Here is a 22967-nt window from a genome sequence, read left to right as displayed (position 1 = left end):
TACAAGCAGGCAAGGGGATCCAGTGGATTATGGAAAGAAAATATTAGAAATTCTACCAATTTTTCATCTGCAAAAGAAGAATTAAGCTTCACTGATATTTAATAGGACTAATACTCACTGGTGCACACAATCATTCATAAATCGGGTTTTGTGTAATAAAACACAAAACAACCTAAGTAAGAGTGGAGGAGTTGATAGGGATACCGTCATTCTTTATTCTTCACTTTCAACCATGATAACACTAAACTAAATGCCTTCATCACCTTTCAGAAAATGGATTGTCACTCTAAATATTAGCCTCAAGACCATACATTATTAGGTATATAACCAGAAAGAATTAAAGTTAGAGGTTAACAGGTTACTTTCACCAGCCATAGCCCCAATCACTGTGGTCCTGGTACCTTTAAGGCTTCTCTATTAGAAATAACAGAGATTAGGAAGAATGAGCGTGTTTTTTCCTCACTGACAGAAGAAACTACATTGTGAAGACTACTGGAATTTTACTCCTAATGCTTAGAGAAAATAATGGCAGGCCTAACAGACAGCCTCAAAACTTATAAAATGGAAAGAAGGCAAAATTACAAACAAATGAAACAGGGCTTAGAATGTTTTGAGTCCACGTCTATTTGAAAATTTTTAAGCAATTTAGTATTTTTTTTATTTGAAACAATGCATTCCAGAAGCAAGTAAATCAAGCAGAATTTCTGGAAATGGTAGCCAACAAAACTATCAACATTTGTGAAACTATAAAATAGTGCTAAACATCTCACATCTAATCATGTTACTATATTATGTATTTCAAATTTATTAAATTGATTTCCAGTACCCTTCAATAGACTAAATTGTGCTTTGCCTTGAATTTAAGAAAAAATGTAGCTTCCTGTATATTTTCCTGAGGCACAAACATAATTTTCATTTTGTAAATATACTAAAAATTAAACTTCTTTGAAAGTCAAGCAACTTAGGGCTTAATACCCCCAATAAGTGAAATCTCCTATACTCTAAACTCAGTAATATAGCTAAAAATAGTGAACTTTGGTTCCTAACAGCCTCTCTTTCCTCAATAAAATACTAGTTTGTGAATTAACAGTGTCCTTTATAGTGATAAAAACTAATTTACTCTTTTAAAAATTCTATCACAGCTCTAAATATTATCCCACAGGTTAGATAATGTTAATTGATCAAGGAAATTGGAGGTTGTTTTTCCCCTAGATTAGTTTTCCATACTTACAGTTATTAATATTCTTAAGCCATGATGACAGAAATCGTTTGTTGGAAAAGCTTTCATCAACCCCCTCCAAGAAAGTGTTTTACCCACAAAAGCCAGTTGTAAACAATCTTGATTCATTATTCCTTGCATTTTGCATTACAGGCTACCCCAGACTCTGCTTTTGATAGCTGCCATTTATTGAACATTTATTAAATTAAATACCAGGCACTATGCTAAGCATTTTAGATACCCTATGATCACAATCCTATTTGGTAGGTTTACTATCTTTAACTCACAGATAAGGAAAATGAGGCTCAAAGTTGAACTGAACTACAGGTGGCTGCGCCAGCATATAAATCAATTCAGATTCTAGAGTCCACGTTTGTAAATAATATAGTATAGTGCTTTCTGTTCCCAGAAGGATCGTCTGCCCCATGAACCACTCTCTATTATCGCCCACCTGAGAGAACATACTAAAGGGCTCAGCAAAATGCCCTGTAAAATGAGGGAAATAGTTGATTTTGTCCTGGTAAAGTACAACACTCATTTTTTTCCATATATTACTTTTATCATGGAATGCTACTAACTTTTCTAAAGCTAATACAACCCACAAATCCGGCAAATGAAAATTCACTAGTAAGATTAAATTGTCACCTTGGGAATTCTGGCCTGGTTAAATGCCATCGATTTCACCATAAATTTCACTAAATCTGCATTTTTATTCAAATTGTCATATTCTTTTAAAGTAATAGGTATCCTCGATTCTCTCCCTCCAAACCCCTCCCTTCTTTGATAATGCTTTTGTGATGGTAAACAATGCAAGTGCATCAGCCATTTATCTAGATCCGGACTGTATTTATGATTTAAATTACAAAAATAATTTCTTCATCTTTTATTTACTGGAATAAAGACTATATCTTGTTTTTCCTCAGACTTGCATAAAATTGACACTCAACAAGTATTTGCTGAATAAATGCATGTACCCTCATCCTCTCTTACCCACACCTTATAAAATCTTCCCCAACTATTCCAATTCCCTTGGATTTCCTACCAGTCCTTATTTTTCTGTGTTTGGTGCACCACGTCATTTATTTTTGCTGCTGGCAATACTGCTTTCTCATGGTTCTATATGTTGTTTTCCCTTCCCTAAGGAGAATACAGTATCTGTGTCTCCTGTTTTATTTCCCCCATCTGTGGGCAGTGATGGAAGTAAAATCTCTAATCTCTAAAGTAAAGAAAAGAATTATACTTTCAACCTCCAGTTCCATGAACTGAAGACATTCCTTATCTGAGGTACTCTGGGCTCCTCAAAGTAAGTGTCTACCATTATGGTCCTCTGTGGAGATGGTTCCCACTCATAGCTTTCTTCAGAGCAATATAATAATATCAGTTTTATAATTTCTAACACTTCGTTCCTAAAGTCAAACAAATGAGCACAAAGACCTTTCATTAGCCCTCGCTAATGTCAGTTGTGACGTGTCTAATCTGAAGAATTTACACCGGTTATAAAACCAATCCTGCATGGCCCTAGAAGACAGGCATAAAGCACTCTTTGTGATCTGCTCCACTTTTTAAGCCTATCTGGCATCTGAACAAGCTACATTTTGCAAAACATCAGGCTTTGCATGAAAATCAAGATTCCCACATTGGGAGTCAATTGAAAGATCTCTCTCATCAGCATGCTATAGGCAGCTGAAGGTTCAGGAAAGTGTCAGAGGAACAAACCTGCACAAAAATGGAACTTAGAGAAACAAACTGAACTAATCTTGGCAGTGTCAAGTATATTTATATTTATAAAGAAGCAGGATTATCTGTTTATTGAGGTAGAGGAGGGAAAATTCACTAATTTGCCCATAAGCAATGAAGTAATATTTTTACTTTGGTAAAATTAATCTCAAAAATTATTGAACCTAAAGAGGTTGCCTGTTAACTATCTCTTTTGGAAAGCAAAATTTCACCAAATCTTCACCTTTATTCAAATTTTCATATACTTTAAAGTAACAGGCATCCTCCCTTCTCCAAAAACCAGCTACCCCTTTTCTCCTTTAACTCCTTTGTGGTTGCTAAAGACTTTGCTTTCATCTTCAGCGTCCTCAGGCTACATAATGAGCCAAGGAATTCCAATGAGAATGAATGCAGGTTGTCTGGCAGCTCCTGGGCAGCCAGGGTGGTCCCTTAAGAAAAGATGCCCTGAGGGCTGGTCCTCTCAGCAGTCAGACACTGGCCTTATAGTCCTCCTAAATCAAGACCCATGTCCCTTTCATTAGAGTCCTGCTGATTCTCATCCTGGGAATATAGAAAGGGATATAAAAATAACAAACATGGGAAACTTATAAGCCAGCCATTATAGAAATAGGGTTGACATCACTTCCAGGCTTCATCCATTCGATCATTTAATATTTGACTTATTTATTCAACAGTCATGCACTGAAAGCGCCTCAGGCCAAGGACTGATAGGTACTAAGGACATGGTACTGGACAAAATAGACAGTCTTTTCTCTCCTTCTCTCCCTCCTGCTTTCCCTCTCCCATGCATGCATAGAAAAGAGGCCATGTGAGGACACAATGAAAAGGTAGCCTCTACAAGCCAGAGAAAGAGGCCTCACAGTAAACCAACAATGCATCTGGCTGAATCTTGGACTTCCTGCCTCCAGAATTGTGAGAAAATAAATTTGTTACTTAAGCTATCCCATCTGGTATTTTGTTATGGCAGTCCTAGCAGACTAATACAGGAGCATAACATTGGGTAATGATAGGAACCAAGAAGAAATTAAAGTACTGCAGAGGGACAGAGAGTGATGGAGTAGAGAGCTATGTTGAATGTGACTAAGTGATCAGGTGACTAGGAAAGGCCACTAAGGAAGACCATTCCAGGCTGAAGTATTTCTGGGGGAATTAATTGCCAGACATGGGAACAAAACTGAGGCATATGAGAAATAGCCAGAAAGCCTGTGTAGCCCAAGCACATTAGGCAGGGTACAAATGAAAGGAAATGGGGACAGAGAAGAAACCAAGGACCAGATTATCAGGGCCATACTGTCCAGCGCAAGGACTTCAGATTTTGTTCTAAGTGGGATGGAAAGCCACAGGAAGGTTTTAAGCAGGAGAATGACAAATATGATTTACTTTAAAAGGCTCACAGTCACACAGGAAGGAGACTATCGAAGAAAAAGACTGGAAGCTGGGAAAATTGTTATAAGACAGGTTTAATACTACAGGTGAGAGATAATGGTGGCATGGGCTATAGGGGATGAGGATGGAAGAGGTGCTAATAGTTAGATTCAGAGTATATTTTCAAGATAATTCAGGATTTGTCGATAGAGTGAATATAGTGTGCAAGATAGAAAAAAGAGTCAAGGATACCAAATTGAACTGTACAACCGTGTAATTGTGGTGCCATTTACTGAGATGACAAACCAGCAGGAGGCATAAGTTTGGCAGGGAGCAGGGTTGAATCAAGAGTTCAGTTTTGTACATGTTAAAATTTGAGATGCCTATTTGACATCCAGGTGGAGATGCTGAATATGCAATTGGATAAGCAAGCGTGGAGTTCAGGGAGAGGTTAAGACTAGAGATATAAAATTGAGTGTCATTAGCATTTAAATGGTATTGAAAGCCAGAAGACTGAATATAATCATAATTACTGCAGCACCTGCTTCTCAATTTACAGATCCATCTTTACTGGTGGGGGAGAAAGCAGGGAGCTATTTTCATATCTTTCTACTCTGCCTTTCCCTTCTCCATCCACATTTGGCTTCAGGTGGTCATTGTCTGCGCTCCTAGACATGACTTTGACTCTTCTGCATCTCATAACATTTGGGCTGGTGCTGCTGGACTGATGCACACTGAAGCACACTCTTCAGTCATCTGCTGAGGCCAAGTCCTCCCACTGGAGCTTGGCTGCTTCGTCCATGGATTTACGTTTAGTCTAGCATATATCACCAGTTCTAAGATACACATTTTTTCACATTGTGACCGTTCTGAAATTGGTATATCTCACCATTACATAAGCCCAATGGCTGTTGATATTACCTGAACATGTGCAATATTCAAAGTACCACAATCAAACATGTAGAATCAGTGTCAGCATATTGGAGGTAATAGTAGAGCATTTTTTTATCTCCTAAGAAGTAGAGTTGTAGGGAGACAAAGTCAACAATATTCCTAAAGCAAGAGACAAAAGAAGATCAGTTCTCTAGGTCAAGTGGATGAGTTTCTAAATTTAAGCCTACACTCCTTGTTGCCAATTCATTTTTAACTCCTTAAAAGGCTTCTTAGGGGCAGTCGATAAGGAAACTATTCTCAGCTGTTTCTAATTCGCTAGGTTGCCTTGAGGCAATCTTTCTCTACATTGCTTTCCTTAAATAGATATAGGTTTCGGAGTAATTACAACAGTATTTATAAAATGAATCTGCTCTTCAAAAGCTAGAGGATGTGCTCATTTTAATAGAAAAAACAGAAAGTAAAACATGTACATTCTGATTATAACTACGTACAAATGCATGTTTATATAGTAATGAGGTTCCGCAATGAATTTTGAGTAATACCAACAATACTCTTTATTGAATTTTTTACATAACACTCCCATAGAAACTCCTGACTGACTTCCACCTTAACCATACAGCAACTAATAAGTTCATTCTTCCCTCTGTAAATTATTCTGCAGTGTACCCATACACACTGCATGCCAGTAGACTGCTCTCTATGTATAAGCACTTTCGATGCCATCTTCTCAAGATCAAGCAGACAAAAAATATCAGTAAAGAAATTTGAACTTCACAATCAATTGCCTTAAACTAATGGAACTATAGAGAACATTTTATTCAATAATTGATAAATACACATTCTTTTCAAGTACACTTAGATCATTTACTCAAACTGTAAGTAGAACATAAAGCAAATCTCAAATAATTTTCAAGGGTTGGAATCATATAGATCTCACTCTCTTGCCACTTGTCATTAAGTTAGAAATCAATAACTGAAAAATAATTTTTAGAAATTAAGAGAACCACTTCTAAATAATTTGTGGATCCAAAGAAAAAATAATAATGGAAATTAGAGAATACTTAAAACTAAATGATAATACTATATAAAAATTATTGTATTATTGTTCTAAATAGTTTCTGCTCTACCTTGTGAAATAATTATATATTCCAGCATATTTTCATGATCTTACAGTGCCCAACCTGTGAGAAGATTTATATTTTCCAAGCACTGACATGCTTGCCATGTGACTTGGTTGGGCCATGAAATATAAGTGGGGTGATATGTGCCACTTCTGAATGTGGTAGCAAGAATTTCAACCTAATTTCTGTGATTTGCCACAACAAAAACCTATTTCCTTTAGATTAACTCTAAACTGACTGTAATTCTGCTCCAATCTGAGGTCCAGGCTGAAGAAGTAGTTATCTGTGCTATGCTAACATGACAGAAGGAATAAAGCTGTGACTCTTAAAGACTCCTGCTCAAAAGGGGCACAGCTCCAGCTAACTAATACAAATGCCTATCGAAATTGGTGAGTTAAAAGTAAAACTTATCTCTAAGGGAAATTTATAGACTTTATAGACTTATGTGCTTATATTAGAAGAGGGAAACTGAAAATTAATGAGATAGGTATCAAACTTAAGAAGTTAGAAAACGAAAATGTTATGAACCCAAAGAAAGTAGAAGGAAAGAAATAAATTAATGAAAGAAACAAGAGTCAAGATGGCAGAGTAGGCAAAAGCTGTGCTTGCCTCCTCTCACAATAACATCAAAATTACAACGAAACTACAGAATAGCCATCATTAGGAGTCGCCTGAAGTCTTGCTGAACAGAAGTCCTACAACTGGGGACACACAGAAGAGGTCACCTTTGAGACTGGTAGGAGGGATGGAGACATGAAATGGGCTTGTCCCACACCTGCATGTGGCAGTTGAGAATCGGGAGATATGTCTCAGTTTCAGAAGTCGCCTCGAAAGAGCAAGGAGTCCTAGCCCCATATCAGGCTTCCCAGCCCAGGGGTCCAGTGCCAGAAGGAGAAATCCCCACAACTTCTGGCTGTGAAAACCGGCAGAGCTTGTGGTTAAGCGAGACAGAGGGCTGAGGAAGTGGAAGACTTTCCTTTAAGGGCCCCACGTGTGGACTTACTTGGTGATGGACTCACTCACTCTGAGCTCCAGTTCTGGGGTGGCAGCTTGAAGGTGTCAGGGACATATGGAGAGATACTGAGTTGTCTGGCTCCAGGACAAGGGCTAGAGGGGCAGCTCTCTCCCAAATAGAAGTGCTGGCAGAGAGCTTTGTTCCTTTGTTGAGCCCTTCCCTGCCTGGCTTGCAGATGCAGGCAGGCGCCATCTCTGAGTCTCCATCAACTTTGCTTACACTGGTTGCTTAGCCCTGGTGCTTCCCTGAGACTCCACCCCTCCCAACATACAGGCCCAGCCCAAGCTACTTCCAATGGACTTTCCATACAAATGGTCTGTCTTGGCTCATACTGAGGACTTTCCTGAAATCTCTCAAAGGTACCCAAAACCTAAATGAGCAGCATCTTGCCTTGGAGTGCCCCATATCTCTTGCTGAGCAGCCTCACATCTGGCACTAGCAGCAGCTGGCCTCAGTTTGCAGCTCAGCCTCTCGAGGCAGTTACAAGCCAGTGTGGGTGACAGTCATCTGAAGATTGCTTGGTGGCTCATGTCAAGTGACCCCAAGCAGGGAACAGGCTGCAGCTGAACTTGGCCTGTGGCAGGCCCTCTCCCAGGAAACCCCAGCCTGCATACCCAGTGGCCGGCTCTGTCTGAGCCAGAACAACACCTAGGGTCACATCTGAGATACATATCATATTAAAACTGCCAAACACCAAAAATATAGAAAAAGATAACATAAGCAGCCAGGCTGGAGGAAAGGAGGCATGCTTTTGTTTGCATGAGAGAAGTTGCATTATTTTAAGTAGGAGAATGGTCTTACTGCTGTTGCTGTTATTTGGAAGAATGGCTAGAGTTGTGGATACAAATGTTGAGTACCAAAAAGGTGGACCATAGTGGACAGAGAAGATTGGAACTGAAGAATCTGTTCCGAACCTCCTTTTTGATTACCTTTTTACTATAACTACACCTTTCCAGATTTTCGGGCAGCTAGGATTCTAAATGCAAATTGGATTTCACCAACCAAATGCATATGCCAAGTTTTTTCTGCAGCAGTGTTTCGGTGTTCAGCCACTTGCTTTAGAGGTGTCAAGAGGCTTAGTTGTGGAGGTAGTGACAGTGGCAGCAGGTTCCTGATCTCTGAATAACTACTTTAACAGGGTATCCATGAAGTCAAAAGTCCAAGGAGGCCTCCTTTCCTAGTTGGAGCAGGTCAGTGTTTATTGTGGAATCTTTCCTAGAAATCCGTCATAGATCCCTGACCCTCTAATTATTTAGTAGACATCTAATTTCTTTCATTCAATCCTTTTTTGTTTAATGTTTTCTGATTCTTAGAAATCTGGTTGATAAGCTAAAAATTCCAAAATTCTGTATCTTCTTTCAGATTAACCTCATTTTAAAGAAGTTTTTGAAATGTTTAGTCAGGACTTTTCCCACTGGGTGAGAAATTTAGTTTAGTAAATAATTAACCTTTTGAGTTATTCTTGGTTAGTCTGAGCATTCATGCATGCTACAAAATGTGGTCAAAAGAAGTTATTTCATTTGTTAAGAAAAATAACTCTCTGAGCTTCAATACATTGTTATCCATTGTGCAATAATGATCACTACTATTCTCTGATAGTTTTTAAATGATTGGACACAAAAGTCATAGTACTGCAATCTGATGTTCAGAAATGTTAGGATTTTCAATATTTTTATTTTCCAAACATTATTTTGAAATAACATTAAAAGCATCAGTTATACAAATCTGGCCTAATGGTTAACATCAGAACAATTATAAAATGTTTGACATACACATGTATTTTGCATCACAGTAAAGCCTCAAGAGAACTAATATACCCTGCTAATTAGTCATATTCAACTGAATTCTCATTACTTGAAGTTCTCATTTTAGCCCTTATGAAGAGAGAATTTATATATGTCTATCTATATCTACACATAGATACAGATATGGAGGAGGGCTAAGAATCTAGCCCACTACATCTTTCATGCAAGGTAAATCAATAATTTCTTGATGAATGAGTTTTAAGAGACTGAATACCTCATATGCACATGCTTAGTTTTCTTTATGGTATGATTTTCACCACCCAAAGTTGGGTCAAGTCATCTCAAAGGTCACACAGGAAACCTGTCATTTTTAGTGGAAATTACTTTTAAAAAAATCATTTATTGAATCACATTTGAAATGCCTGGCCAGAAAAGAGACACACACTTTAAAAAGTATGAAATATCTCCTTGATTAATGCTATTAATTATAAAGCTGTTTGGCTTATTGGAATAAACACCAAGTTTTGAATTTAGACAAAAGTCTGATTCCTAAATTGCCACAATATTTCAAATGATCTTGGGAGAGGATATATATTTTAATTCTTTGTTACAAAGAGGCGATATACTAACCTATCTCATGGGAGTATTAATAAATGAAAACACTGTTATATTAAAAATATAAAAGTACAATTAAAACAGGTCATAGTGACTTCTAGATATAGCATTCGATTACAAAAAAAAATGTGAGTGGATATTTTCTCTTCTATTATAAAATTTATAGCAAAAATAAAGGGAGATAAGGAGAAAGTCCTAAAAGGTGAATTTAAAAACAAAACGAAACTCATATGTCATAGTTTAATCTCAGAAATAGAAATGACTGGTTTATACGGAAAGGTAACAATTGTAAAATGAGGCTGAGCAGAGTACTAGCTGAGTATCTTCTTTGTCTTCTCCATGCCTCTCATGACCTCTGCACTTGGGAATAGCTTGAGAGAGAGAGGGTGCTATAAATTGAATACCTTTTACCTAAAGGAACAAAGTGCCTTCCAGTCTATAATAACTATTCTTGAATAGAACTTATAAAGATAGGTTTTATATCTTGATGCTCATCTTGTGTCTAGCAGTTACAGTTCAAAAAATGTAACAAGTTCAAATGCTGTTTGATGAAAATACTTTTACATAAAAATTGACTTTACAGTTGTTAGGCTAGGGATCACAGAACATATAACAAAATTAGTTTTCAGTATAGAAATATTTAATCTATTTTTCCTTACTGCTCATCTCCAGTTTAAGATTAATGGGAGAGAACACGATTAGATTGAAAATAGATCATCAGAAGAATTTTTTTACCATATAACCTATGGTAGAAACATATAAATGAAGAAAATAAATGTTTCAAAAAAGTTACTTGCATACTTTTTGTCAAGTTATTAACAAACCATTCTCACGCAGAAGGAAAGCATAAATCCAAACACTCACAATCTCATTCTTATGTGTTCTTAAGCAATAATAAAGATCATCTGACACATAACAGTCTAGCTTGCTTCCCACATAACAACACCCTGACTGAGATGACCACATTTTAGTGCCGACCCTCCCAGGAATAATAGCTCACTTCTACCAGAGGTGCAGTCCTCTTCACTAGAGTTCTTGGGTAAGATCTTTCCAAAACAGAGTAATTCACTTTAATCAAGCAAAAACATCTTTTAAAAAGAACTATATACTCAATTGACACAAAATAATAATGTCTATAATAAGAAATGGAAATCATCTTAATACTATATTCTTGGCTGACTGTCTTATAAAAGAGAAGTATTGAATGCCTGTGTATTTTTGATAAGGATAGTTATAGATAATATATTTCTTATTTTCTGCTTTAACAATATATTATTTATTGAAATAAGCCTGTTACGAAAAAAGTGTACGTTTCCCCATTTCAATACTTCAAAGAATCAAAACTTATAATTCAATCAATAAAAATAACACCTCAGTAAAGATCATACCTTCACATTCTTTAAAAAAATCTAACTAATATATACTTTGAAGACCCATAGCGCTGACTCAAATGATCATAATCAGTTCTTCCTTTACTTTAACACAGTAGCATGATCCTTCCTGGGCATCTATTTAAAAGTTTAGTACAAAAGACTGGACCACAGGTCAGGGTAAAAATCTAAATAATAAACTATTACATCAAATCTTAAAATGTCAATAAATCACAAATCAAACAATAGATGCTAATACTTTAGACAAAAGAAAATCAAAACCACCAACTGTTTAGCTGAATCTTTAAGTTTTGATCTACTACTGGTCTCACGAAGTAAAAAAAGAAATCAATTAGTATCAGAAACAAAAACAGTTTACACAAGATTCTCCAGCCTCCAGGACTCTAAACAGAGGGGACTGGAATCTGCTTGGCTGAAGCGCTGTCATATTCTTGCATTAAATCATTAGTGGTGTGATAATGCATGGCGATATATGAAGTGGCAAATCCTTTAAAAGAGTTTACTGGCTGTAAGTTACGTGGGATGCTCTCTTCCTGGGATGGGCTGCTGTTATAGATGCTGTAGTATGGTTCGATCCGAGTATTGATGGGGGTTGAGCTGCTCTGACCATAGAGTTGATGTCCAGCAGAGATCTTGGGACTGACTACACTTTCCTTCGAATGACTTGGGCCACAAGCCTGGTCCACAAATTTTTTCTGGGGCTTTGGAGACAACATGTAGGCAGAGTTTGTTTCATGGTGGGATGATTTGTTTCTATTAACTTCGAGGTTTCCTTTTCCCATGGCTCGAAGTCGAGTCTTCTGTTGGCAGCAGAAAAAAACCAGGCCTATGTATTGGAGGCACCAGAGCACTTTCCTTCTCAGTCCTGCACTGTTCCGAGAATATATAAAAGGGTTTAATCCTGACTTGAAAAATATAAGGGTAAATCCGAACAGTTCAAACTGATAAAGGATGAAGCTCCCATTGCTGGACAGAACCACCTGCACCAAGGAAATCCCCAGTGGAAGACAGCACACCAGGACTGACAGCACAATGACCACGCAAGTGACCACTGCTTTGGAATCCTTAGCCGTGGAGAGATTGACAGCTGACACCAGCTGGAGCCGGCTGGCTGCAGGGTTTGGCAGCTGGTTGGGACTCTTGGTGTATCCATGGGTCTGAACATGCTGCAGTTTGTTGTAATTCTGGTTCCTGTATAGAGCTGGCATGGTGCACTGGATGGGATCTCCACCTCCCTTCACAGGTGCCCCCATGAAAGGCTGTGGTCTGGAAGCATCGACTGTGATTATAGGGGGGCACTTTCTGACTTGAGCATTTTTCCGCAAGGTCTGAGCAATCATGATGTAAGAGACAGAGACCACAGCAACACAGAAGGTGAAGTCGACCACATAGAGAGACAGCACGGCTTTCCCTTCTCCAGCAATCAGACTGGACATGGGGAGGCAGAGGTGGGACTTGCTGGTTTTCAACGTGGCCAGGGTGGCGAGGGTGAAACTGGTGGTCCAGAGAAGCAGAGTGAGGAGCAAGGTGCAGGGAAAGGAGGCTGTGCGATTAGGCTGCTTCCCCAGCACCATGCGGAGCCGGTGCAGGGCAATCACTGCCACTGTCTTGAGGGACATGATGATGAAGCCGGAGCTGGTGAGATGGAAGGTGAAGCAGAAAGCATCCGGTATGCTACTGACTGAGCTAAAAAATAACACAAAGGTGAACATGGGGGCCGTCACTCCACAAATGAAGAGGTCGCAGAAGGAAAGGTTCAGAACCATGAAATCAAAGTTGGTTCTGAATTTCCTGAAGGCTGGATCAAAGAAGGACAAGAAGACAATGAAGTTGCCGTAAGAGCCCAGGCAGAAGACGATTGCGAGTAGAAAAGTACAGGTCACCAGAGTGGCTGTGTGAATGAAACCCTGGAGGTCCTCCTGGAGAGCAGTGCTGTTTCCTTGCTGGGAGTGAGGCACGTGGAGCAAAGAGGTGTTGGGAGCATCCTGGAAGTGGTCCGTTGAGTTCATCTTCAGAGAGAAAGGACACTTCCTTCTCTGTGGGAAGGGAGTCAAGGCCTCAACTCACAGGTGAGTGACGTGTGACAAAAGAGACCCAAGGCAAAAAGCCTGCACACGAAAATGCATACATGAAAACAAAAAAGAATTAATGTAAAAAACACAGTGACCTCATGATCTTTGACAAAAGCACTAGAATTTTTCAGCTCTGACCCAGTGCACAGAAGGTATTTCTCTTCCCAAAGCCAAACACAGCAAAGACACAAACACCTCAAAATACATTCATTCAGCTAATTTTAGGTTTTAAGACACAGTGATTTTCAAATTAGTTTAAGTATCACCTGGAAAGCAGGTTTAAAATAAAACAGATTCCTGGGCCTCACCCATAGAGATTCTTATTGAAGGATGTGCAGATGTTACTTTTAGAAACACTGGTGCCAGACACTGGAGACATGAGAGCATAATCTCTCTGTTGGAGAGATCACAGTCTAGGTGGACATCAACCTAACTGCGTAATTATAGCTTAATGTGGTAAACCAGATGATAGCAGGGTGCTATGGAAGTAAGAGAGGGGGAACTTAATCCAAGCCACAGTGGAGGCTGAGAGAAGCTGAAGAAAGTTGTGGTGAGGAGGAGCTAGCCGGTGAGGGGCAGGGAGTGGGGGACAGACAGGCTGCGAGAAGGCAAGCAGGTCTTTGCAGCAGGACTGAAGCAAGCAACTTCACGTGCTTAAGATACAAGCAGAGGGTGTTGCTGAAGTACACTGTGGCCCTTTACATAACCCTCACAAATCACTAAAAATCCTATTTCTTTCCTTAGGAAGAATCCTTTATTTTCCAGTATTTCTTCTCCCTGCTTGTGATTTCTTGGCCAACTCCATACCCTCCTTTGGAAAAAACTTTGTGTAGGACAACATTGAGGGGAAAATGAAAGTAATGAAGGGTATTGGAGTTATATTTGAGATTTACAAGGTGCAAAGCACCACTCTAAATTCTAAACTGCTATATAAATGTGAGTTATCATTATTCCAACAAAAATATCCTCATGATGAAGCAAGAGGCATACACCCACTCATGCATTCACTCGCTCAGTTTACATTTATCATGTGCTTATACTATATGCCAGCTTCATGCTAGGCGCTGTGGGTAAAAAAGATGAGTAAAATACAGCTCTACTTTTAAAGAATAAAATGTTTGTCTTCTGGGTCCTTTATTTTCTTAACCTTTTCCCACCCCCTATTTTGCAACAAGATTTAAAGTACACTCACACAAATCTTCTATTATTCCAAATCCCAAACCCCCGAGTGGCCTGGTGCCCACCCAACTCCTGAAGATGCTTCCAAGAGAGAAAGCCTAAGTCGTTTCTTGGAGACAGGTACAATGCTCTTGACAACCGAAAAGTACTTGCTTTAATTCAGCATTTCGGGAATAACCAATGGCACTGGGAAAGTCCAGGGGTGATGTTCAGAATATATAACCACTCGCTCAAGCTGGGTCCCAGAGGCCTCTAGCTGTGCTGGAGGTTAACCCTGTGCCAGAGGGATACAGAGGAAGAAGCCAGGTCAGTGAGGGATTTCTGGGGGCTCCAAGCAGCAGCTATGGACTACCCAACACAGAAGCCTCTCAGCATTCAATAACAAGTATGGTATACATGCTAGTGAGTATCAGAACAAATTTCAGTCCTGGGGAGATCCATACAACTAACTGCTGTCCTTCAGAAAGATAGAAGATAACCACTTCTATGTTCTCAATGGACACATAGTGAAGATCACGACAATATCCAGTGAATTTCTCCACTGGAAAGTGAGACCAACTTTTCTGCACCTTTTTTTTTTTTTAAATAAAAGTTCTGTGAAAGAGGAAATACAACTCCTGACCTTTTGTTTCTTAATGGTCGGAATTTTAAAAAATGTAATAATGGATAGCTTATTGTTTTCACTTAAGATCATATCCTGTTTCTGAACCCTTTTTGATACCTATATAGTGAAAAAGACAACTTTTTACTGTTTTTGTTAGTTTGTGAATTGGAGGATTGGAGCTAACTGGTGAAAAGAGAAGTAGAAGAGAAAGGCCAATATGAGGAGACAGGAAGAACGGAGAGGTGATACTATTGTTTATAGCAAACCCCCTCTTCCCCAGGAGTTTCCTCTTTGGAAAAAGGCAAATGAACAGGGTTGAAAAAAGAAGCAGAAATTTGGTTTGTGGAAATTACAAGGATGAAGAGTCCGGAATTAGGATGCTAAGAGAAATAGCAAGTAAGTGGGTAATAATGAAGTGGGATGATGGAAGTTATGAAGACTCCAGGCTAGGAGATATTTAGAAGGGAGTTGTCAAGGGTAAGAGGCAAGAGGAAAAAATATTTAGAAGAGTTGAGAGCAAATGTCATTTTTTATAGTTATAATTTTTGCAATAAATTTAAATTTTTTTCGATAGATTAAAAAAAAAAGGAAAGTCTAGGTTAGGAAGATAATTATCAGTATCATTTATTGAGTGCTTATGTTGTGCCAGGCACTGTTCTCAGTGCTCCATGCTATTAACTTATCGAATCCTCTTAACAGCCCTGAGAAGGTTAGTATAACTTATCTCTATTTTACAGATGAGGAAATTGAGTCAGAGAGAGCACCTAATTTAAAGTGGTAGAGCATGAATTTGAACCAAAGCCATGACTCTCTAAAGCTGGCATTCCTAAACATCATGCTAAACAGAAGAGCAAAGGAATCAAAGGGGCAAAGGGGTCACCAGGTTAGAAAAGAGTTACAGCTGTAATTTATTGGGTGGTTATTACATGCCAGGCACTTAGACTAGGAGCTTTACATAAGTTATTAAACTTTATTTCATTCTCAATAAAATCCTATGAAGTGTAGGTATTGTAATCTCTTCTCAACTCAAAGTTCTTGGAACCCAACATTTGAATACACACACACACACACACACACACACACACACTTCCGTGTACTTTTTTGTCAAGGTTGGTGATTATGGTTCTGGTATGAAGTAATTATAATCATTCCTATTGGGATAATTAGGGGAAAAGTTAGGAATCAGAAGCTGAGAAGAGAAAAGGGAGAAAAAGCCAAAGACAGAAGTACAGGCTTTGGCAGAGAAACTTGAGCAGTAAAGGAAATGGAGGGAAAGTAAATTCAGGTCTTAGTTTTAATTTTGGGACTATAATAAAGAGGAGGCTGAGATCACTATTTGGAACCAAGTTATGAAGGCAGAACTATAAAACTCAGTGATTTGAGGGAGGGGAATAAATGAATACTTATTTGCTACGCCTAAATGTTAAACGAAGGTTACCAAGGGTTCTTTTCAATGCAAACATACAAGCTACTCTTTATCTTGGGACTATCAATAGGTCCTGGAGAGAGATGTGATTAAAGTCATAAAACCAGACAAATTTTAAGTTGGAACACAAGTCTTAAGAAGGCATATTCAATAGCACATATTGAATTCGTATCATACTCATCTTGTTACAACTGAGGAGGAGTGATCCTAAAGTAACTAGTAAGCAAGGAACGGTAAATGAAGATTTAGTGTAGTGGCAATGACTTCTCATTAAGATGTGTAAAGAGTCTCTGATAATTTAGTGTGCTGTGTTCATATTTTAGTGCATATTAAAACATTTTAGATGAGCTTTCACAAGTCAACTCATGACCTAGATTCTTCTCATTTTTTTTTTTTCTCATAATGCCTTAAATTCCTCGAGGGCAGGCATTTTCAGAGTCTAACCCTCACAGAGAGAAAGATTTGTAGTATTACTATTCCCACTGGATTTGTATTGACCTGGGAAACCCCGGAGAAGTTAGATGACTTGCCCAAGGTCACTAAGATTCAAACTAGATTTATCTGATTTCAGAGCGCAAGTTCTTTGTCCATAGTTGAACTACCTCTTGAAGCCTGGAGCAGCTGATCGGGTATGGTAGAGTCTGTGCATGACGGAGATGGGGAGGCTGGGGAGCCCCCCTCCCATCCCCAGTGTGGGGATGGGATGGGGATGGAGATCGACCCCTGCTAGGGGCTAGTGATGGGTAGGCGCTCCCTGGGATGGGGAAGGTTACGGTAAGGAGGGCCTAGGCCAAGCCAGGGAAGCTTGTAACAGAGTGTCGGTGGAGTGAGGAGGGCTCCGCCAGGCCATGGGTAGTGGAGGAAGGGTTCCACAGCCCGGTGGCGCCCGGGAGCGGGCCGAGAAGGGGCGAAATGGCTGCCCCGCAGGCCGCGCCAGGAGCGCAGGTGCGCGAAGGCCCGGCCTGGACCAGCGCAGCGCGCTCCTCGCTCGCCTGCCAGCGTCCCGCTGCCTGGCCCTCCCCGCTCCTCGGGGTCGCCTCCTCTGGGGGCCCGCGGCCTCTCACCTGCCCGGTGGCCGCAGCGGCGCCCCTCCTCCTCCATCTCGCAGCCCGGACCCCAGCTCCGCGTGCCGCCCGGGATGATGCAGGGCTGGAGACATCATCGCCATCGCCGCCGCCGCCTCCGCGCATCCCGGGAGCCGCGGCGAGCCGGGGGCGCCAAGGCGCAGTCACGGAGCCGCGGGGGCGCCGCCCCCTCCTCCGGACACTCAGGCCCCGCGTCCCGCCTGCCTGTCGCACCTTCGCCGCCCCGCGGGCCTCCGCGTGCCCTGCGGCCGGCCGGTCCCGCCGCGCGAGGCTCCTCGGACTCGCGGATCGGCAGTTCTGGGCGTCCTGGCTCCGAGGTAGGCGAGAGCTGACAGGAAGAGGGGCGAGCGGACTGGGCAGAAAGGAGGCGAAGGGTGGGGGCAGCGATGGCACACAACGACCCGCGGCCTCAGAGGCATGGCACCCCGTGCAATGGGCGGGGTGGCGGCCCCACGTCTGCCTCAGCCTGGCCCGCCGCCCACCCGCCCGCGTTCCCGGTGCTTCCCAAACGGCGCGCCACGCTCCACTCGCCTGTAGCTAATACGTTTTCTCCTAGATGATAAACTGGCGTCGTCGTCCAGTTTGGTACTTTGAGCCATAGTAAATAATAATGTAATATTATAATAATATAATAATGTAAATCAAACTAACTTTACCTTAATGTAAAATAAATTGAATTACATTTTTCCCCTTCCCTCAGCTCTCTGAAAATATTTACTGAGAATTTAGCAAGGAAACAAATGCAAAGTAAACAGAAACTACCCACGTGAATAAGAGTCAAGAAATCATCATTAATGTTAAATACAAAAAATCTTTAACCACGATGGTGTTATGCAGGTAGCCAAGTTTTCGTAAGCAAGAATACAAAAAAACGACCATCCTTTCATTCTTCTAAAATCCACATGTCCAAAATACTGAACTCATAAAATGTATTTTAGTCTCAGAACCATCAAGTAACATTCCTAAGTAAGTTCGCTATTCTGGGTAATTAAGGTCTTATTATTCTAACCCTCTTACGAGGTATTATTTAGAAATGAGGGAATGCTATTTGAGTGCCCTTTCCTTCACCCTGGTGCCAGACAGCCAGAAAATTGTTCTACTGAAATACTTAGAATATTGCTATTGAAATCCTATTATGGCTAAGTTTATCTTTTTAAACACAACGGTTTGTTAGTACCAATAAGTACCAAAAAATGACTTATGAATATAACTTACCTTTCCCAGTTACCCCATGCTTTAACCAAGAGAAAAATAAGAGGGCTGGATAATTTATGAAGTAAACATTCAGTCCAGGAGTGACAACGCTCTCAGAATTGTTTAGATATAACTCCAAGAAAATTTTCCAGTTTATTCCCACATAATACTCCATTCCCAACCACTTGCAATACACCAGTTCTAATCTATGTTGTCAGTAATGCCGGCTTTGGGCTCTAGAAATAATCAACAGAAAAATGTTATTATTGAGAGTGGAAACTCAAAAGTTATATCTCCTTCCATATTAATTAGCTATTGTTTAAGTAATTGCCAGCTCATTTCCAAGCATTTGGCCATGACGGAAGATTACACTAGGTTTGGGCTAGAATGCAGCAGTTACACCTATGGGAGAAATGATCTCATACTAGAGAATACAAAACAAAAAGCCACGACCCAATTCACAGGTTGTAAAGGATTCTAGAGATTTAGAAAACATCAGGAACCATTGAGGTTCCAGAACGTTAACTACCATCAGCAAGCCTAAAGCTACTATAATCATGTTTACAAAATGTACCAGCCAAATGTGCCAAATTGAAAGAACACTGGTTTAGTAGTCAAACAATGGAATAAACTGCAAAACAAAAATACAAAAACCAAGCAGGACTGGCTGGCTATGTTAAAATATGAATGGGCTATCAATTTGCAGGGAAACCAGCATTCTGATACGCACTACCATTGGAAATGCAAATTGATACATGTGCACTTTTGAGGAAAACATTTATCGGAGCCATTAAAATGTTTAGATTCTTGACCCAAAAATCTCACTCCTTGGAATCTACACTAAGGAAATACTTGAAGGAAAAAATTTTAAGCATGAAGGTATGAAAATGTTCATTGCAGTATAATTTGTAGTAGGGAAATCTGAAAACAACCTTGATGTTCAACAATGGAATGCTCACACAATTGTATTATCAAGAGACATGGTCTTTGTGCACAAAATAACTATGAAGATGATGTAGAATAATTTTTTCAGTAAAATAAAATTCCTCAGTAGTCCTTTCTGGCCACACTACTAATTACAAAATTGGCCTGTAACCTTAAGGGCTTGGCAATGCCTTTTTGAATATTTGAGAACAGCTTTCTCATCCTGTTTATATTTTGGGGAGATGGGGGGACCAAAACTTAACATTCATTCATATTAATAGGTAGGTAAATTTTCCTCCTAAATTTTGAAACATACTTTGCAGTCTGTTTAAAGGGTCCAATTCAGAAACTAAAGATTAGCTCTTACCTCAAAGACACAGGCTTTCTCACTTCTCACCACTCACCTCCCTCCATCCAGAAAACTTCCTTGACTCAGTGGGAGAACTTCTAAACACTGGCTTGCCTTCATCCTCCCTCCCCCCAAACCTTATTGCCTTCCTTAACACGGTTCCTGCTCTGTCCTTCTCCATTCTTTTTAATGTAACATATACTTAAGAACTACCTTAGACAACAGTAGCCATCCACCCTTTTCCTCTCCCCTTTCACTGAAGCTACTGGTAGAAAATTTAGGGAATTAAATAATTCACAGTATAATCAGATGGGGGTATTAAGGTAATAAGCAACTTTCAAACTTATTATAAGAATAACATGGGGCACATAATTAGAAACTCAGATTTGTACCATTTTTAGGTTTCTAGTGGGCCTTGGTCTTCTAAGTGGTTCTTAATCCTGGCTGCAACAATGAAGCATTATGGAGCTTTTAGATGCTGATGAACCCCGACCAGATAAATTCTGATTGAGGAACATAGTGGGTCCAATATCTTATATTTTTTAAAGTTCTACTTTTGGAACTTTGCTAAGGCATAGCTTCATACAGCTTAGATAGACCTGAAGTGGTCAATATAAAGCCTCACCATTCAAAGGGTAGTCTCAGGATGAGGCATCAATATCATGAGCTGGGAGCATGAATTAAAATTCATATTTTAACCCCTCATGTGATTCTGTCACATTGATTTGAGAAACAATCACCTAGATCAGTGCTGAAGAAAAGAACTTTCTGATGAAAACATTGATCTGTGCTACTCAGTAGGGTAAACCACTAGCCACAAGTGGCAAAAAAGCACTTGAAATGTGACTAGTGGGACTGAGGAAATTTTTAATTTGATTTAGATGTAAAGTCACATGTGGTTATTAGCTACTGTACTAGACAGGTCTGATCTAGATAATTCATTTTAGTCAGGGGGCATCCAGATCTATGGATGCAAAAGGAATAGATGAGAGTTACTGCCTACAGAATTGTTCTCTCCTCTTTAATGAAGACAAAAGCCGGGTGTTAAAAACAATCCATTTATTGGGTTTTAAACTAGTTACACAAAGAAATAATCAGTTTGGCACTACTCTATACAGGGATGATGCCTGTGTATGCTGACACTTAAATACTGTACCAGGACCTCTGCTGTGCTTAGGTCTGTATTGAGTCATTCAGCCAGTAGATACTAAAATATATACTGTAGTGTTCCTTTAAGGAAGACTGTACAGAGTGTGTTGCAAGATGATATTCACCAACTTGTGAATTACTTTAACCTAGAAGGTACCTTGCATTCTATAAACTTGTCATAGGCAAACATGTGGCTTTTGCATTCAGCGATGCACGCAAGAAGTTACATAAAAATTCAGACATTGTAACATTAAATGAATTCAAACAAAACCCCACACCTCAGCTTTTGTAACATGAAAATAATTTAAAAACAAAAATGGCATTCAATTGGTACAAAAGCCAAAAATCACCATAATAAAGAGCTACATGTGAATCTTTACAAATTAATTACACAATGGTGTTGTGTAAAAGGTTGCATCTGTACAAAGTCTTGCCAATGCTATCTCTACAGTTTATACAATCTTTTACATCTATATAACATTTATTAAACAAGTCAATTAAATATCAAGACTTAGTCTCTCAACGATTCTGCAGGCAAAGAAAGAAAAAATAAAATAAAAAGGAAAAGAAAAAGAAAAAAAAAACTTACAGAATTTCCATAACACAGCAGTCTTCCATTAGGTGAAGTCTAACAGTTTTCAAAGAGGATCAAACAATATTTGTAAAGAATACAGGGAAAAATCAACCAGTCAGGGTTTTTATTGTTGTTGCTGTTTATTTTCAAAATCACACATTGTATACACACACAACAATCAATCAAAAATTTATTCACTAAACCCCCAGTTTTTCACAAACTGCTCTTTTATTCAGCACCAAAAACTCCAGTCTGCGGCAAGCACATGGACACAGACTTCACTTCTGTGTCTTGATCGAGTAATCCATCAGGTCCTTGGTTAGGTTTCAGGCTTGTCATCTTTTCCCTCCATCTTCATGGCTCTCCAGGTTTCAGAGTTATGACCCACAGCCCTACTACCATCTAAACCCAACAGCCATTTGGAAAGAATTCCAAATAATTTGAGGTGAATGAAATGACAGGACCTGTATTACAGATGGGTATTCTCCATTCCAAGTAAACTGTTTCTTAATGAGTTCCTAGACTCTGTCTGGTCTTGGATACCATGATCATATTGGGTAATTAATTCTAGTGTGAGACATTGTTGCTTTGTCAGATGACAAAGAAAAAGTGATCAATATTCTGGAAACAGTTCCGGACAAGTTAGGAGATCAAATGGCAGCTGAAAAACTGTGGAACGCAGACTAATGAAACCAAACACAGAAACCATCAAAATGATGAGAGCTCAACAGAGGCAGAGTTTTAAAACCTGCAGAGAGCCACCACAGACGGTACCTGAGGATCTGGAATTTTTGATGAAAAGAGCTTGAAGTGAGGACTACTCATCTGTATCAGGGAGGAAAAAAATTTCAGTCAGGCAATAGGACAGTTAACTCTAAAAGCCCAATAAGTGAAATTTTCTTTATTCTTCCTATCCCAGTAGAAAGGCTTCTGGGTCCTCCATCTTTAATACACATTTGGTAATAAATACTTAAGAATCCAGATGATATGTTCTTACAACTATACAGAACTCAGAGTCCCCACGGTAACCCAAAATGCCCAAGCCCTACTTAGGAAGCAACTAAGATGATTTCTTTTATCTAACCATTTCCCAGCTTCTAAGTGTATTCATTTACAAAGGTCTAAAAGCGGTTACTTCAATTCTCTGCTTAATATCTGGAGCAGAGAAGGAAGGAAAAATTCTCTGGGAATTTATTTCCACTGTCCATAGCAAAAGTCATATTAAAAACAACAAAAAAAATCTTTATCTAAAAAATGACATCTAAGAATGTCAGCAAAAAGAAAAAACTTATGAATACCCATTTCCCAG

General features: G+C 39.5%; 2 protein-coding genes across 4 annotated transcripts in view; both read right to left on the bottom strand.

The window, feature by feature from the left end:
* Positions 1-8989: 8989 nt before the first annotated feature.
* Positions 8990-17785, bottom strand: GPR75 (G protein-coupled receptor 75). 3 transcript variants are annotated; one of them, XM_039887169.1, is made up of 2 exons: positions 17682-17785; positions 8990-13210 (listed from the first exon to the last, which is right to left on the bottom strand). In XM_039887169.1, exon 2 carries the CDS (start codon positions 13109-13111, stop codon positions 11486-11488), a length of 1626 nt encoding a protein of 541 aa, XP_039743103.1. In that variant the 5' UTR covers positions 13112-13210; positions 17682-17785; the 3' UTR covers positions 8990-11485. The 3 variants fall into 3 exon arrangements, with proteins under 3 accessions (XP_039743103.1, XP_039743102.1, XP_039743105.1); XM_039887168.1 differs by lacking the exon at positions 17682-17785 and adding an exon at positions 17448-17625; XM_039887171.1 differs by lacking the exon at positions 17682-17785 and adding an exon at positions 14367-14830.
* A 3194-nt stretch (positions 17786-20979) lies between these two features.
* The window catches only part of PSME4 (proteasome activator subunit 4), an 83640-nt gene continuing 81652 nt past the window's right edge, over positions 20980-22967 (bottom strand). The window contains exon 47 of the mRNA XM_039887164.1: positions 20980-22483. The gene's annotated coding sequence lies outside the window, so the exon portion shown is untranslated. The remainder of the gene's footprint in view (positions 22484-22967) is intronic.

Source organism: Pteropus medius, unplaced genomic scaffold (genome assembly GCF_902729225.1).
Source record: "Pteropus medius unplaced genomic scaffold, Ma_sr-lr_union100, whole genome shotgun sequence".
Lineage (NCBI taxonomy): Eukaryota > Metazoa > Chordata > Mammalia > Chiroptera > Pteropodidae > Pteropus > Pteropus medius.
Note: the sequence above shows the minus strand (reverse complement) of the source record. Positions and strands in the feature narration are given on the sequence as shown.